The 16,282-nt window shown below is 35.7% G+C and overlaps 1 protein-coding gene across 1 annotated transcript in view; it reads left to right on the forward strand.

The window, feature by feature from the left end:
* Positions 1-16,282, forward strand: part of RIMS1 (regulating synaptic membrane exocytosis 1) — a 229,782-nt gene that overhangs the window by 102,443 nt on the left and 111,057 nt on the right. Inside the window, exons 19-23 of the mRNA XM_035893091.1 lie at positions 1,946-2,071; positions 6,117-6,179; positions 9,657-9,734; positions 10,079-10,192; positions 10,656-10,745. Of these exons, the coding sequence (XP_035748984.1) occupies positions 1,946-2,071; positions 6,117-6,179; positions 9,657-9,734; positions 10,079-10,192; positions 10,656-10,745 (471 nt within the window). The remainder of the gene's footprint in view (positions 1-1,945; positions 2,072-6,116; positions 6,180-9,656; positions 9,735-10,078; positions 10,193-10,655; positions 10,746-16,282) is intronic.

Here is a 16,282-nt window from a genome sequence, read left to right on the forward strand (position 1 = left end):
TGTATAATCTGTCACTATTAACTTTTCTCTTGTTCAGCAACTTTTCACAGTTTTAAAACTTTTTTTGTACCTTAATCTAATAATGTAGTATCTGAACTTGATGTATGCTTTTATTAGTCTTTCAAGGGCACTCATGAGGTGAATTGTAACTTTCTAAGACTTAACTATTACTGATATTTTCTCTGTGATTCATCATCTGTGTACCATAACTAATACATAGTTTTGGAAATGTTTTTTCAGTCAGTGGCTGAATCTTGTATAAAGCCACTTAAGTATACTTGTAGGATAATAAATAGTGGCATGTACAAATTGTGTAATGACTATGAATTGAGCTAATTCTGGATTAACTGCAAGCTGAAATAACCAATTATATATGTAAAGTGACACTTTTAATGGAAAAAGTGAAAAATACTTTACAGAATCAGGCAGTGATTTATAAACCTCTATTATCTGCATTTATACCTTTTACAACCTATTATAGGACAATCCTTCTTGAGCTTTCATTTGCATGCTTTACGCTTTTTTTGAATAGTGCCATGCAGACTGTTTAAGCACAAAAATTGACCCACTTGATTTTGCTTGTTTTATTGTGCAGGGCAATAAGCTTTTCTTGCAGCCTCTCATGGAACCCTAAATATCAACCAGTTTTTACCAGTTTTCCTTTCCTCCAGTCTCTAGGAAGCTTTGTTCTTGAATTGGTGCAAGAGCTTGAAGTGTTGCACTAGCAACATCATTGCCCTCTAGCTATGGTAGTTTACTGAAAATTTACCCTTCTTAGCTGAAATTTGTGTACAAAATTCTGTGCTACAGTACTGTCCTTATCCATCAGTTCTGTGTATGGTTTTTGGAGTTTCATCACTGGTCATTTAATACCAGAAATCCTCAAAGTGATGCTGTATGCTGAAAATCCAGCTTCTCCTCCTGGTTGAGAATCCTGATGGTCTTGCTTCTCCCTTTCTGTCCTCTGTGACATATATACTGTTCTTGTGCACTGAAATTGTCTGTGCTTCTTAAGTCTCTGCATGCATCCCCCTCTATTACATCAGTTCTTATGGATGAAACTGTTTCACTACCCACCAAATCACTTGCTGTTGCATTTCTCAGTAATGCACCCTTAGCAGATAGAAGAGTATGACTGTACATAAAACAAACTGTGGCACAGACTCACGTTTTTTATAGTAGAGAGAATGAGAGCTCCTCATTCTGCTTTTGCGAACAATTAATGTGTGCTCTTGTATCTTTCCATTCACAAGCATGATGCACAAATGAGATATTTCATAGTCAATTCCACCCATCCTTTCATTTTATACTTTGAATAACTAATGTTTCTTGTTCCAATGGCAGTTATTAAAACAAAGGAAGAATCAGCCCTTCAAGTAGTAGTTTCTTTTCTTGTTCTTTTCGATGTGAAGAGCGCTTTAAATTACTGTCATGGAGGTCAGACCCTACCTGCATTTATATAAAATCATACCTGTTTTGTATAAGACTTAATCTGAGGTTGATAAAATCTGCTGCAAGTTCTCACATCCTACCCCAGATTTTTTTGAAAGAATATTTGGAGATACCTGCAAGAAGTTGACAGCACAAAATCAGCCCCTTAGAAATCTGGCTATGAATCGACAAATGCACAAAACTTAATTTCATGTGAGGTATTATCGGTTCTTGTGTTTTCTCGGTTACTCTTTAAGCACAGGCATTGAAAATGCCATTACTGAATCCATCAGTGTACACAGAAACAGGCGTGTACTTCTAAAATGATAGAAATGTGTGCTTTCTACTCTTAAAGGTGTTTTTTTTTTTTAATCTTAGGAACCGTTATTTTTTTAGAAGTCATGTATTAACAATTCAGTGATTAAAGATTTCCCTCAGCCAACTTGTATTGTAATCCATTAAACTATGTTACTTTTGAGAAAACAAGATTATCATACACATTTCTGCCTTTCAGGAGTTTAGATGAAATTCATCAAATGAGAAGATCACGTTCTCCAACTAGACACCATGATGCCTCCAGAACTCCAGTTGATTACAGATCCAGAGACATGGATAGTCAGTATTTGTCTGATCAAGAAAGGTACATCGTCAGTCTGAACATAGAACAAGTTTGGAAATGTCTTTGTTGGTTTGCCTAATTTGCAAGTATTCAGTAGAAACATGACTGATAGTAATGGGGAAGGGAGAGAAATCATCCTAACTGACAAATCTAGTCTCATGGTTAAATTATCTATGCCTCTTTTTTGGTAAAACTGTGCTCTGGTTTGACAGTAATAGCAGGTATCTAGACTAACTGTTCTTAGGTGTTTGTCCTAGAGTATTCTGCTGTTTGATGAATGAAGCCCAGATATTTTTGCTAGAAAACCATAAGACTACATGTATGCTCTAGCTATTCTTGTAACTCAGAATTTTTTCTGTTTTGGTAGCCAGCAAAATACCAGGCATGCCTTCCTACTAGTTGGGAGTTGCATATGCTATGTTTTGCATTCCTGTGCTTATAGATTTTGGACATCTATATATGCAGTCTCACAGCATCTTATATAACATTCTGGTGAACTTGGTACAGTACCCAAGCATAGCAAGGATAGTTGTCTTGCTTGTAATTAGCAAAAATCTCCCATCTTAGATGCGTGACACGTACATATCTTTCCCCAGAGTACATGGAGTGGCTACACTCCTCAGAGAATTCTTGATCTCTCCTAGTAGGCATTGTTTTCAGCTATCTAGGAATATCTTCTAATAAAATGGAAGAAAATGAGAATATCTGTTTAGTTTATACCTGAAAAACTTTAAAAAGGTATTTCAGTTCAGTATTTGGGAAACATAATGATGACAGTCACATAGTTTATCAATGTTTGTGGTTTTGTTTACTTCGGAAAAAAATCATACAGCTAAACTATAATGGCAAACTTTTACCATTCACACACGATCAATTGTCCTAGAAATGTCTTTGAATTCATTTTTCTTTTTAATAAGTTAGAAAGTTTTTGCAGTAAGGATGACAAAACCTTTCCAGGTGATCTGGTAAATTCAACACAAAACATACATTTCATGGTGATGTGAAAACATATAAGGAATAAACCATAAAAATCTCTGGAACTCTGTCCAGTTTTGAAGCAACATAGAAGTTGAATAACAGATGGCTTTTGCAGTTAAACTAGTTCAGTTTTGTATATGATCTTGCCTGTTTTGCCTTTTTTAATGTGATAACATACATATGGGAATTAATGAGTTATTTGGAACATTTAAAAATTCCATCTTTTAGGCAAGAAGTATGTACAGAATTGTCTAAGTTATGTTGTTGTACTGAATTTCCTTTCAGAGGTGAATTGAAATGCTTTTAAAATGTAGTACTCACATATATAGTTAAGCTAATTCAAGTAATTTCCACTTGTTGCAAAGGTTCCATGTTATTATTCATTATAAGTAGTGATATATTCAAAAGACTCCTGAAAATATTTATTTAATAGATTTCTTATTCAGTAGATCTGAAGAGGAAGAGATGTTAAAAGTTGCTTTTGTCAGTAGAAATATAGAAAGTTAACTGTCTGGAAAATTTTCTTCCAGTAAATCCTCATACCATTACATAAATGATGATATATGCATGGATTATGCTTGGGGTTGCATTGAGGCTTTCTTGGAGATGAGCCATCAGACCAGAGCCACAGCAGCCATGGGCTGCTGGATTTGTTCAGAGGAGTAAGACACATTCTTCAGTTCTTTTCCATGTTCAGAAAACAGTTTTCAGAAGTTTAAAGATCATACATGAAGGATGTACATGGCTTATTTGCACAAATTAAAGATGAGTCCATGTACTTACTCTTCTTGAGTAATAATCTTGTCTGCAGTGGCCGTCTTTTTCCCATTTTCCTTTTCGTCTTTCCCACAGATCTCTTCAGTTATGGAGACTGTGTAACTCTTGCAGGTTTCACTGTCTTTCAGTATGTAAGAGCAGCATCATAGGGAAGATCAAAACCAGCTTTTGTTGAGGAAGATTCTCTGTCACATCCAAGGACTTAAAAAAACTTCATGCAGTGTTATGTATTAGTATCAATGGCAGTACAAGTGTTGTTCATTTACTGAACCCTTCATCTAAATAAGTACATTCATTTAGATACCTACCATAAACTTGGTTTGGAAGGTGAGCAATTACCCAATAGTTACATAGCAGAAACTGCAGTTGCTGATTATTTTTGATCATTTTCTCAATGATCTGTTATTGGCCCCAAATTAATATTGAATATACTGAATAGATCTTTGTAAAAATACTTATTAGAGTCTCTTATTAAAGCACCTGGTGTGATAAATTTCCAGTGGAACTGATTTGTCCACTTTACGTTTTTAATATGTGTTTATATACCTATATACACATGTGTATGTGTGTATATATATAAACCTGTTAGGAAAAGCTTTTGATTAGGAAATCTAGCTAAGCAGTGTACTTTGCTGTGAATTTAGGATCATCATCCAATTTTCAATGCCATGGCCCTTGTCATTTTTGTAGTGTTTCTTTTGTTCCTAAATAAATCCGTTAATGTGAATACTAAAATACTCACTTTAGAAAATACTTGTTTTAGGAAAATAATCTTTATTTTAAATGCCTCCAGTCTTAATTTATTATAGAACTGTGAGTATCTTCTTTTATTATCAGTAATCTACCATGATAGATTCTTTTCCTTTGTTTTTTTAACTTGAAGATTTCATGGTGGATTTGCTATTTTATATCCTTTTCTGGGTGAATTTTGTATCAGTTTGCCGTGGACCAATTACAATAGATACTCTTTGTCTTAGCAAAGGTAGAGTAAATATTAATGATGTAGCTATGATTTAATGTGGACTTTGCATCTACTTTGCAACTCTTAAGAAAACGGTAACGTTTTCCCAAAATGTTCTGTCAGTCTTCTGAGCTTATGGATGGAAATTTTGCTTGGAAAAAAACAAAAACAAAACAAAAACAATTCAGTTCACCTTTAATATATTTTGTTGCATCAAAATCAGGCTAGTGGTTCCAGATGCAAAGTTAAATCTCACACGTGACTCACAAGCCGTTATTTCAAGCTGCCCAGTTTAGAATTTTAGATAAACATTACCTCTACTGCATCAATTAAATGGGTCATTTTATAATGGCATGAAGCACAAAACACATTGAATAACTGATGCTTTATCTATTTTGTAATATTTTCTCTCCTTGTTGCCATAGTACTTCATATGATTCCCTGCTTCTTTTAAAATAGCACACTTCCATGAAGTTTAGCTTTAATTTCATATTTACGATAATTCGGATGTTTGGAGCTTGGTCTTTCTAACTGTGTTGAAGTGTGTAAAACCTCAAGATTAATTCAAGGGGTATTTCATATCATAGTCATATTTACCATAGGCATATATACGTATTGATTTTACCATCTAGCCAGTTGTAATGTGTTTGGTTACAGTAAATGAAAAATAGAAGAGACAGATGATTTTCTTTGGAAACAATAAGAAACAAAAAGTCTAATGGCAGATTAGTAATTTTCTTTTTTCTTTAGGACTGCATTACGAAATACTGTCAAGAACTATGAGTCAGAATTTATATTTGTCTAAATGTAAGGTTTCCAGTGAACATATATTTTTATTTTTCCTGAAAGGGTGACTGGTTACTCTTCCCATAAACTGTTTTGCAGAAAATTAGTAACAAACTCTCCCTGCTTTTTCATGTATGTTTTTGTGGCTTAGGAAGGAAAAAAAACCCAAACAGGCATCTTTTTTTTTTCTTTTTTTTTTTTTTTATTTAAGTATTTCTTCATCATTTAATTCATGAGAAAGGACATTATTAGAGAAATGTAGCTGTTTTATGGATTCATTTTGTCATTAAGAGCTCTGAAACAGTACTTCTGAATTTTAAAAGGACAAATCCTGTAAAATTAGGTGCCACACTAAAAGGAATTTGTTGAAAATGTAGTTACCATCACAGGCATTTTTGGGCTCATATTCTTTGAGAAGTGCAGTCTGGGTTTGAACATTATCAAACTGAGTGGAAGCTTCTTGTTTCTTTTTATGTTTTCATTTGCATATCATTGGCATAACCCGTGTCATCTAATGCTTCATAATTATATCTGTTTCACTCACCACCCATCCTGTCTGTGCAGTGAGCTTCTTATGCTGCCCAGAGCAAAACGAGGAAGAAGTGCAGAGTGCCTACATACCATCAGGTAAATACAGGAGTTCGGTAATCATGAACACATCTGGTTAGTTGTCTGTACTTTGTGTGCCCAACTTTTTTCCATAAGCAGTATTTAGTCCCAGTAAATAAAGAACTTCCTAGTATGTTGTGATTGAGGTGTCAGTTGTTCTTTTTTGTTTGTTTTAATTCAGATTGAAATGTGTATATGTTTGTGAACTTCAGTAGTAAGGATTAAAGCAATTGAAGAAATTCTGATTTTTCAGTTGTATTTTGTGGTAGATTTTCTGTCTAGTCACAGAAGTCCTGATCTCCCAATGCATGACAGTTTATAATTCCAAACATTTCTTTTTAGTTGTTTTTATGTTTTCTTTTATTTGCATTTTTATGTTTGTATTACAACCATGCACCAGCCAACAATCTTTACTTGTTGTGACACCTAATCTCATGCTAATTTTGGTTATTTGTAGAGGAAAGAACAGTGATTAATGAGGGCTGAGAACCCCAGGTTTGGGGGGTCTCCTATGACTTGTTTTTTAATCTACAAATTGTGCTGTAAATTAGATCCAGGCATAAACTTTGTAGCTTGGGCTATTCTTCAGTCTTCATTAATCTATCATTCCAAAGCTTGGAGATCCCTGTCTCAACTCTTCGCAATATTGTGAAACTAAACGGGACTGAAATACCTTTATCTAACAAATCTAGCTCTGCTCCCCCTTTTTTTTTCACCACATTTGTTAACCTTGTTACAAATACATGTCAGATTGTGTAGAAAATCTTCCAGTAAGAATCAGTAAAAATGCAGGTTGTAGTTGAAGTAGTTAACTGTTCAACAACTTCAACCAAGTAGTTAACCATTTTTCTGGTCAGGATCTGGGTGTTGCTAAGAGTTTTACATCAGCTATGTTAAAAATCGTCAAACTTTTAAAACCCTATTGTCTAATGTACTTACTCATTTACTTGGTGTAGGATTTTCCCCTACAGAATAGGGGGTTTTTTTAATATTCCTTGAGTTTCTTTAATTCTCTTAATTGAATATGAAGCATCATCAAAGATGCCATGATAGGGTTCTGTTCTAAGGCACAATAGTATAAAGGTAAAATAATGGGTATGAGAACTTAAAAAAAAAACCCTGTGCATCAGTGAAGTTGTTCAATTAAAACTTAAGTTTTCGTTATCAGGACAATGAGCTTCATTCTCATACTTCAGCTAAAAAAAGCTTTTTCCTCAACATTTTAAATTTTAAAGGTTAATAATTGCTTTCACTTCCTGTTATATCAGTTTATTGTCATATAATAGCAATTTTTCTGCCTCCTTCCTATAGTCTTTCTCTTTCCTCTGTAGCTTCTGTAGTTTCACCTCCTTCCTTGCCCCCAACTCTAGGCTTAATCTTGAAGATTATAGTTTTCATTAGAATTCTTCAATGTCAATGCTTAAATTCTCACTTAATTCAGGAAGTAAATCCTGTATTGTGAACTTTTGATGCACTTTGCCCAGCTGCTATAGATTTCCAATAGTTTTACAAATCTGCTAACCAGTCTGGCCAGTTAACCAGCTAAAGATTGTCCATGGGCAGTGATAGAGTTAGGAAAGAGCTACACTGAATTCAGAGATACAGCCCTTTCTTGCCTTTTTTCTTATTCTAATTATTAATGAAAGAAAAAGAAATCAAGAAAAGTAACAAATTCACCCTATTAAAGTAACAGTAATGGTGGTATATTATAAAACAGAATGGTACTTTTAATAATGTCTTGAAGGTGAATGTAAGGGCAACAGAAGACAATAGGTTGATTTTTTAAAATTTTAACTCTGAGGCTTATATAGCCTAATCCAAGTTTGAATACTACCCAGAAAATTACCAGTATCCATCCTTGACTGAACAGTCTCAAAAACCTTTCAACAAAAATTTGGTCTGCACATTGGTTGCCATCTTTTGTCCTTTGTCATTTGTAGTGGCCTGACATTTATTCATGTTAGCAACATTATAATGCTTTAACCTGGTTTGCTAGACAGCTTGCTGAATAATCTTTTAAGTAAGTGTTGAGACAGCTTCAGCTTAAAACGGGAAAGAAATGTTAAGGATTTCACGTTAAATGAAAGAAATATTGGTATGAGATAGTCCAAGCTACAAAGTTGAGATATATGGTTAGTTTAATACACCGGTTTAGAGTAATACTAGTCCCAGCTGTCCATCCTGTCCATCTGTGTGCAATTATTGACTACTAGCAGAAATGGTGGAAGGAGATGTGTACCTATGCCATAGACCATGGATGGTCACAGTCCATGTCTTAGGTCATGCCCACTGTCATTTGTGATATCTGCTAGCATGCCAGGATTGACCTGATGGACAACTATTCCTTTTTTTCCAACTTTGCGTCATTACAGTGACCTCTTGTAGACATGTCAGCAGTGGTGACCGCTGAACCTGAACAAGAAGGGTCAAAGCTCCTCTGTTAAATCCCTCAGGGTTTTACAAACACTAGGGTTTCCAGGCAGAGAGTTGTTTCATCTGTCTGTGACACAGCCAGGCTTGTAATGTTGATCTGCTGTGCCTAGGTCCAAGCCTTAATAGGAACCAAAATGTCCTATTGGGACAGACTGTTCTTGAAGCTGCAAAATCCTCAAGGCTGCTGGTCCTTCTGCTAATAGCACCACAGCTGTGTCCTGGTAGGGTATGTGGAAAATTGTTAGAACTTGATTATTAATTCTTAACTATTAAATAGCCATGATTCCCATTCAGCAGCCACTGTCTGCCTTTAAATTTCTCCCTTGTTAATTAGGTAGAGCTGGATAATAAAGCAAACACTTCTGGTTCTGAAATCTCACGTACTATAAGTGATGTTATTAGGCGGTTGTCATATAGCATCTCAGAGCAACTATGCTGCTGTGCTGGCTGAGATAGTAGATCTCCTAGGGTTTTTAATTAGCTTGTTATTAATAGTATTTAATTACTGTTAGATTTTGAAGGTGATACACCACTTCAAAAAGACTTCCACATTCAAAAATGCCAGATGGTAATACATCTGTAACTGAGTTTGTGATACAATACATTAGTGTTTTAGCAAGCTTTTCATGCTTAGCTCCTGAAGAGGTTAAAGTCTCTGTAGGCTTAAATAAGGCATTACTGGGAGAAATAAATAGCAAATTTAGTAACAACCTCATCATTTACAACAGCTTGTATATTTTAATTACCAATCTCTAAAAATGGAATTTAGATTACTTTCATTACAAGTAAAAAAAAAATCTAGGCTGTACTAGTATTGTCATGTTTTCATGGACTGTATTAACAAAAGTGTAAATACATAAATTTGTCCCCCAGGTAGCTGTCACAGTAGTTGAGTTGAGAAAAACACATTTTGAGAAATCTACTCATACAGCTATTAAATGTAGTAGAATATTATGAATTTATTTTACGTTCTTATCAGTCTTGCTTTTCCTTTACCTGTCTTTTTATTTCTGGCATGTTTTTGTGTTCTTCTGTTTTCTTTTCTATTCCACCACATCAAAGAAATTCTGTTAGGCACTATAAAACATTACCACCCAAGATGCCTTTACTAGAAAATGGTACTCATTGGAACCTATACAGGTAAGAAGTGTTTAGAGTCCTCTTTGAGTAATTAGTTCCTTTTTAAAAAAATAGTCTTGCCTTATTAAATAAAAACAATTTAAAATGTTTCATACAGTTTTTATAACTGAGAGATAAGGGATATAATCCTAAAATAACCTCATATAACTGTCTAAATTAACCCCTACATTATAAAAAAAAAAAAAAACCAAAACAACAAACCACTTTGTATGAGGTAGAGTTTTCTTCACTGTTAAAATTATATGTTGCATGTTTTTATTTGTAACATTTTTTGTTTATGTATATGACTTCGGTTACATGTCAAATTTATTTTCATTTTGTTTAAATAATTTTAATTTACAAAGCTCAACTCTTCCTGCATGTGCTAAGACCAAATCAGTGATTAGACAGGATATTTCACTCCTTCGTGATTGCCTTAATTCACAAATACCGAAATTTGGAGATGATCTACTTGTTAGGTAAGAAACTGAGGATTAATTCCATCCTCCTGTTTGGTAATTCATATGGATTTGCAAAATAAATGAGCTTCACTGTAAAGTGATTTCACATAATATGTAGTGTATCACATCCTTTCATGTTGGCCTAAGATTTACTGCTGTTAATAAGGATTTAAATTTATTGTTTGGTATTTCTCATTCCACTTTCTTACAAGTGGATGTTGTTCTGTCTCATTCAATTTTAAACATTTCAACGATCTTAGAAAAAAAAAATCTAGCAGTCTTTTGTTTGCTTTTATTTTCTAAACAAATCTTGGCACTGTCATCCAGTCAGTTCTTTTACATTTTCCTTAATTAAATCATTGTGATTCTACATTTTCTGTAAAGAGAGCATTATTTTATGAGTTAATATCTAACATTGTATTCCTTTCTTTGTTTTCTTTTTCTTTCTCTTCTACCATTGGATGCAATGCACTGGCACTAGTGAACTACAGCCCTCCCTTGACAGGGCTAGGAGTGCTAGTACCAACTGCTTGAGACCAGATACTAGTTTGCATTCACCAGAACGAGAAAGGTATAAAATAAAAACTTTGAATTTCTTGTCATCTGTGCTGGTGATCTTTATCAGTTTTGGTTTTCTTCATATGAGTACTCTACATTCTTGTACATTCATGTCTGCTTTGGTATTTGTAGACATTTTTGCTCCAATATTCATGTATGTCATGTAAATTGTGTGTTGGAGTTTGTAAATGCTTCTGGCTTCTTTCTTTGTTTTAGTTCAAGCTGATGTCATTGTTTACAAAAGTCCTCAGTATGCTGATAATAGCATTGCAGTGTTAAGTATTTTGACAAAGTTAATCTTCATCATCATTTGCTAAAAAGTATTATGTTTGTTTCTTGCCTGTTCTGTGGACTGCTAATAAGGTGGTGACATAATTTATAAATTATATGACAAAACTCTCATATTTCAAACCAGAACTGTATTTTTTATCATGACGTATTTTCTACAAAACAGCCAAACTTCATTGCTTCCTTAATCTAATCTGCTGCATCTGCTTTTGCAATTACGAAGCAAATCACTGCATTAAGCTTTTTTTCACTCTGTGACATTATATTAAGGCTCACATAAGTCTTAAGAAGACGTGTTTGTGATTTAAATGAAATGTTGTCACATACATTGTGCAAGCATTTTATGGATGCTTTCTGAATTTTTAATATTTACAGTAGCTTGGTTAAAAAACTTAGGTGAACCAAATAGTATTGGTGTGTTTGACAGATGGGATTGTTCCACAAGGGAATTTTTCATCACTACCTGTGTTTTTTGGCTGAGAGTTATACCACTTTAGGTTGGATTTTAGCTTCACTAAAGGCAATAATAGGCTCCCATTGAGTAGGAATACGGTGGAATTATAATTTCATCTGTGCAGTACATATTTAACTAGTGTGGCAGTTAATAATGTGAAGTTGCTTTGCTAGTCAGCCCACAGTGTGGTTATTGAAACAGTTGCATCCCTTTCATTATCATGGGAGAGAACCTGTGAAGAAAGGCAAGAAGAGCATACTTCTATCTTTGAGACAAGGTTTCTCTAGGGGAACACAGGTTGTGGAATTTCCCTTTCCCTTCTCCCTGCTTCCCACTGCTCCTTGGCTGGACCTCGCTTCTCAAGTTGTGATATCTCAGATAGGTCTGCAATAGTTCTTTCCTTTTTCAGGTCAAGCTCAAGATATCATAGATATATCGCTATCCAAAAAAAAGTACAACAGAAATAAGGCCACTCAGAATGAAATACGGGACACCATTCTAGATGTTTTAAAAACATCATTGTAGCATCATATTAATAACTAAGTGTGTAGATTATCTGTACACAGCTATTTAATGCAATAACATGGACAAAAGCAGAATGTTTTGTACTTTTATTTCAAGATGCCACCCATCTAGTTAAATATTCAGTGAAACAGAAGCTGGCAATTATCAACTACCTAGTCAGAATATTATATTCAAAACTAAACCTGTCACTAGGTCTATTATGTCTTTATAAATCATCTTCAGCAACCTCTGTGCAATAGGCACTGAACAGAATCCGCAGCATTTTTCATGAGCCCCCTCATAAACAGAAGTGTTTGGTCTGTGTTAATGGCCTCTGCTAAACACAAGGTGTTGCCAAATCACCTGTGGGCCTGATCCAGAAAAATTGTCCATTGCTATGAAACTTTGATGTCTTTGCTTCTAGAAGTCCTAAATAGTGACTAAATAGGTGCTTTTGATTTGGGATCCTTCATGGGGTTGTAGAAAAGCTTTTTTTTAATTAAATTATTGTTCAAAATTTCCATTGTGGTTTTGTTGCAAATTAGAAGATCTCTGTGGCTCTGTCAGAGGATTAACAACATGCTTTTGTTTATCTTCAGATGTAGGTGTTTGTCTAATACAGCCCAATTTTTGAAGGAAGATGTTATATTTAATGCATAAGAAACGCCAAATTAATATTTTCTTTTGGGGGAAGCTAATTTTAGTAGATTCATTCTCCACTGTTGAATGCACCTGCTTACTCTTTAGCGTGAGGTTAGTAATAATTTGTATGTAATGATAGAGGACTCTTTAGTCTGAAGAACACAGAATTGAGTTCAAGGTGGGTAGAAAGCATTTTGTGTGGACAAGACGAGAATAAGTGACTTAAGATAAGTTCATCTTAAATAGTAGGAAAGCTTTTTTGAAGGCTCATACAATGAAACACTGTAACAGATGATATGTGAAAGGTTGTCTAGACTTCATTACTGGAGACTGCCTAAGAAGAGATTAAACAAATACCTGTCAGGTACAGTTGGTCCTGCTTGTAATGAAGAGAAACACTATATGGTTTTGTGAAGTCCAATCTGCACAGCACCACTTTATGATTGTTATATTTGAGGGACCTATGCTGAAGGTATTGTTAGTTGTTTTCAAGGTGTTTCCTTTTTTTTTTTTTTTCCTTCCCCAGAATGGAATTGTATATTTTATTTACAAATTTAGGCTTTTAGTCCTCAAAAGTGTATAGACAGACTTCTAAATGTGGCATTACATATTTTCTTCAACAAAATTATAAGTATACTTACCTATGGAAAATTCTTTCTGTTCATTCCCACCAACCTTTGACTCAGAGCATATAGATCAGATTGCTTTAGGGATCAAGAGTTAAAATGGTCCACTTGAACTTTTTTTAACAAGATGGTATTGGCCATGTGTAACTGATAGACAGTAGAGCCCTATTTCTCTGTGTTAGTGATTTATTGGAAATGGGTTTGATCCTTAAACTCTGTATAATATCATTGTTGTCATTTGGAATGTTTGGAGTAATTATTTTTTTTTTTTTTTAAGATACTGCTTTGCCAGTAAAATTCATTGTGTTGACCCACATATGCCAGCAGAAAAATACTTTCAGCAGTATATGATTTGGGGATATATGTCTTGTTAGTTGCACTAAAAAAAACAAAAAACAAACAAACAAAAAAAAAACCACAACAAAAAAAAGACATTCCTATTCTTCTGCTATAAGCTACATCATTTGAACAAGGAAAGTCCATATAACTTGACTCGCAAACTGACCTTGCCCTGACCATAGCCCTGCCAAAGCGTTTTGGTAAATGGTCTGCTTTAGTACAGAACATAATCATTCAAGTAACAAGGGGGGTCAGCAGAACTGCTACCTTGGATTTCCAGGAGGCAGACTTTGGCCTGTTTAGGAGCCTGGTTGACAGAGAGTCCCTTGGGAGACTGCCCCTGAAGGGTAAAGGTGTCTAGGAAGGCTGGACATTATTCAAGAAGGAAATCTTAAAGGCACAGGAGCAGGCCGTCCTCACGTGCTGAAAGATGAGCTAGTGGAGAAGACCAGCCTGGCTGAACAGAGAGCTTTGGCTGCAACTCAGGAAAAAAAGGAGAGTTTATGACCTTTGGAAGAAGGGGCAGGCAACTCAGGAGGACTACAAGGATGTCATAAGGTTATGCAGGGAGAAAATCCGAAGGCCCAAAGCCCAACTAGAACTTAATCTGGCTGCTGCCGTAAAAGACAAAAAATGTTTCTAGAAATATATTAACAACAAAGGGAGGGCTAAGGAGAATCTTCCTTTATTGAATGCTGGGAAAACATAGTGACAAAGGACGAGGAAAAGGCTGAGGTACTTAATGCCTTCTTTGCGTAAGTCTTTAATGGTAAGACCAATCTTTTCTCAGGGTACTGAGTCCCCTGAGCTAGAAGAGAGTGACAGGGACAGAATGAAGCCCCCATAATCCAAAAGGAAATTGTTAGCGACCTGCTACACCACTCAGACACACACAGCTCTATGGGGCCGGATGGGATCCCCCCAAGGGTACTGAGGGAGCTGGTGGAAGTGCTCACCAAGCCACTTTCAATCCTTTATCAGCAGTCCTGGCTAACGGGGCAGGCCCAGTTGTCTGGAGGTTGGCAAATGTGTCACCCATCTACAGGAAGAGCTAGATGGAGGATCCAGGCCTGTCAGTCTGACCTTGGTGCTGGGGAAGGTTATGAAGCAGATAGTCTTTAGTGCCATCATGAGGCATATTCAGGACAACCAGGCAATCAGGCCTAGTCAGCATGGGTTTATGAAAGCCAGGTCCTGCTTGATCTCCTTCTATGACAAGGTGACCCACTTAGTGGATGAGGGAGAGGCTGTGGATGTAGTGTACCTGGATGTCAGTAAAGCCTTTGACACCATCCCCCACAGCATTCTCCTGGAGAAACTGGCTGCCTGTGACTTGGATAGGTATATTCTTTGCTGGGTAAAAAACTGTCTGGATGGCTGGGCCCGAAGAGTTGTGGTGAATGGAGTTAAATCTAGTTGGTGGCCGGTCACAAGTGGTGTTCCCCAGGACTGGATGAGGGGATCGGGTGCACCCTCAGTACATTTGCAGATGACACCAAGTTTGGCAGGAGTGTTGATCTGATTGAGGGTAGGAAGCCTCTACAGAGGCATCTGGACAGGCTGGATCAATGGGCCAAGGCCAATTGTATGAGGTTCAACAAGGATAAGTGCCAGGTTCAAAATTACCTTGTTGAAGTTTCTGTGATGATCTGTAACAGTCATAAATACCCTCTAATGTAATTGAAAATGTTTTTTTGCTATCACTACTTCCTTTAGTATGATTTTTTTTATTGTCCTCTTCACTGTAACTCAAAATTTCTGTGTTTTTTTTGTTTTGGTTTTTTTTTTTTCTCACTTAAGTTGGGTACCATTTTCTTACAACAGAGAAATCTGTGTGCAACCTCCAGCCTCAAGTCAGGAAAGCACGTTAATAACATTGTGTGGCGTTTATTCACCCTCTGAGCTTCTTGTGTTGCAAGGAATTGTGTGTACTAGCAGTCAGCACAAGAGCAGTTGTACGGATTGGTGCTGCTTGTATGCTTTGGTTCTGAAAGGTTAGTCAGTGGAGATCTGAGCAAATAAAACCAAGGAGCACAGCCTGAGGATTAGTTCATGTACAACAGGGTCAGTGTATCTGCAAAATGCAGCCCAGCAGCTGTGTTAGATTTGTTCTGAGGTGCTTTGCTGCAGTAAGAACCAAAACATTTCAAGGATCTTCAGGGTGTTTGCTGTCAGCTGGTCACTACCAGCTAAACAAGATACAAAGCTGTTACCTACTCAGAAATAGGTAACAGAGAACTTGGAGCTGTCACTTGATCCAGTTAAGACCTGTGCTGATTTCATGTTGAGTTTTCAAAGGTTTTTAGGGATTCTGAAGTATTAGGTATTTGTATTGCATGCCTTTAACGGTTATGCTGAATATCACCATTTAAATTTAAAATAATGTACAGTAAAATAACTGTTTGCATTAGGTACATGATGTATTGTGTTTCCAGTTCTTTTCAACCATGTGAAGGAATAGGTTATTGCATGTTTGTCTGCATTATACTGTGGCTCATGGTCATTCAAAATTCAGTGAAAGAGAGCATGTTCTCAAAGTTCATACTGCATGACCTAGTTAATTCTATCAAATGCTGTTTAATATTTATAGTGGATATCAGCATATTAAGGGCTTTGAGTGCACTGATGCATTAACATTTTCTTTAACTCTTGCTTTGAGAGAAAAAGAAACTTAACTACTAACAACCTATTTTCTGT

This window comes from Egretta garzetta, unplaced genomic scaffold (genome assembly GCF_000687185.1).
Source record: "Egretta garzetta isolate BGI_Z169 unplaced genomic scaffold, ASM68718v1 scaffold584, whole genome shotgun sequence".
Lineage (NCBI taxonomy): Eukaryota > Metazoa > Chordata > Aves > Pelecaniformes > Ardeidae > Egretta > Egretta garzetta.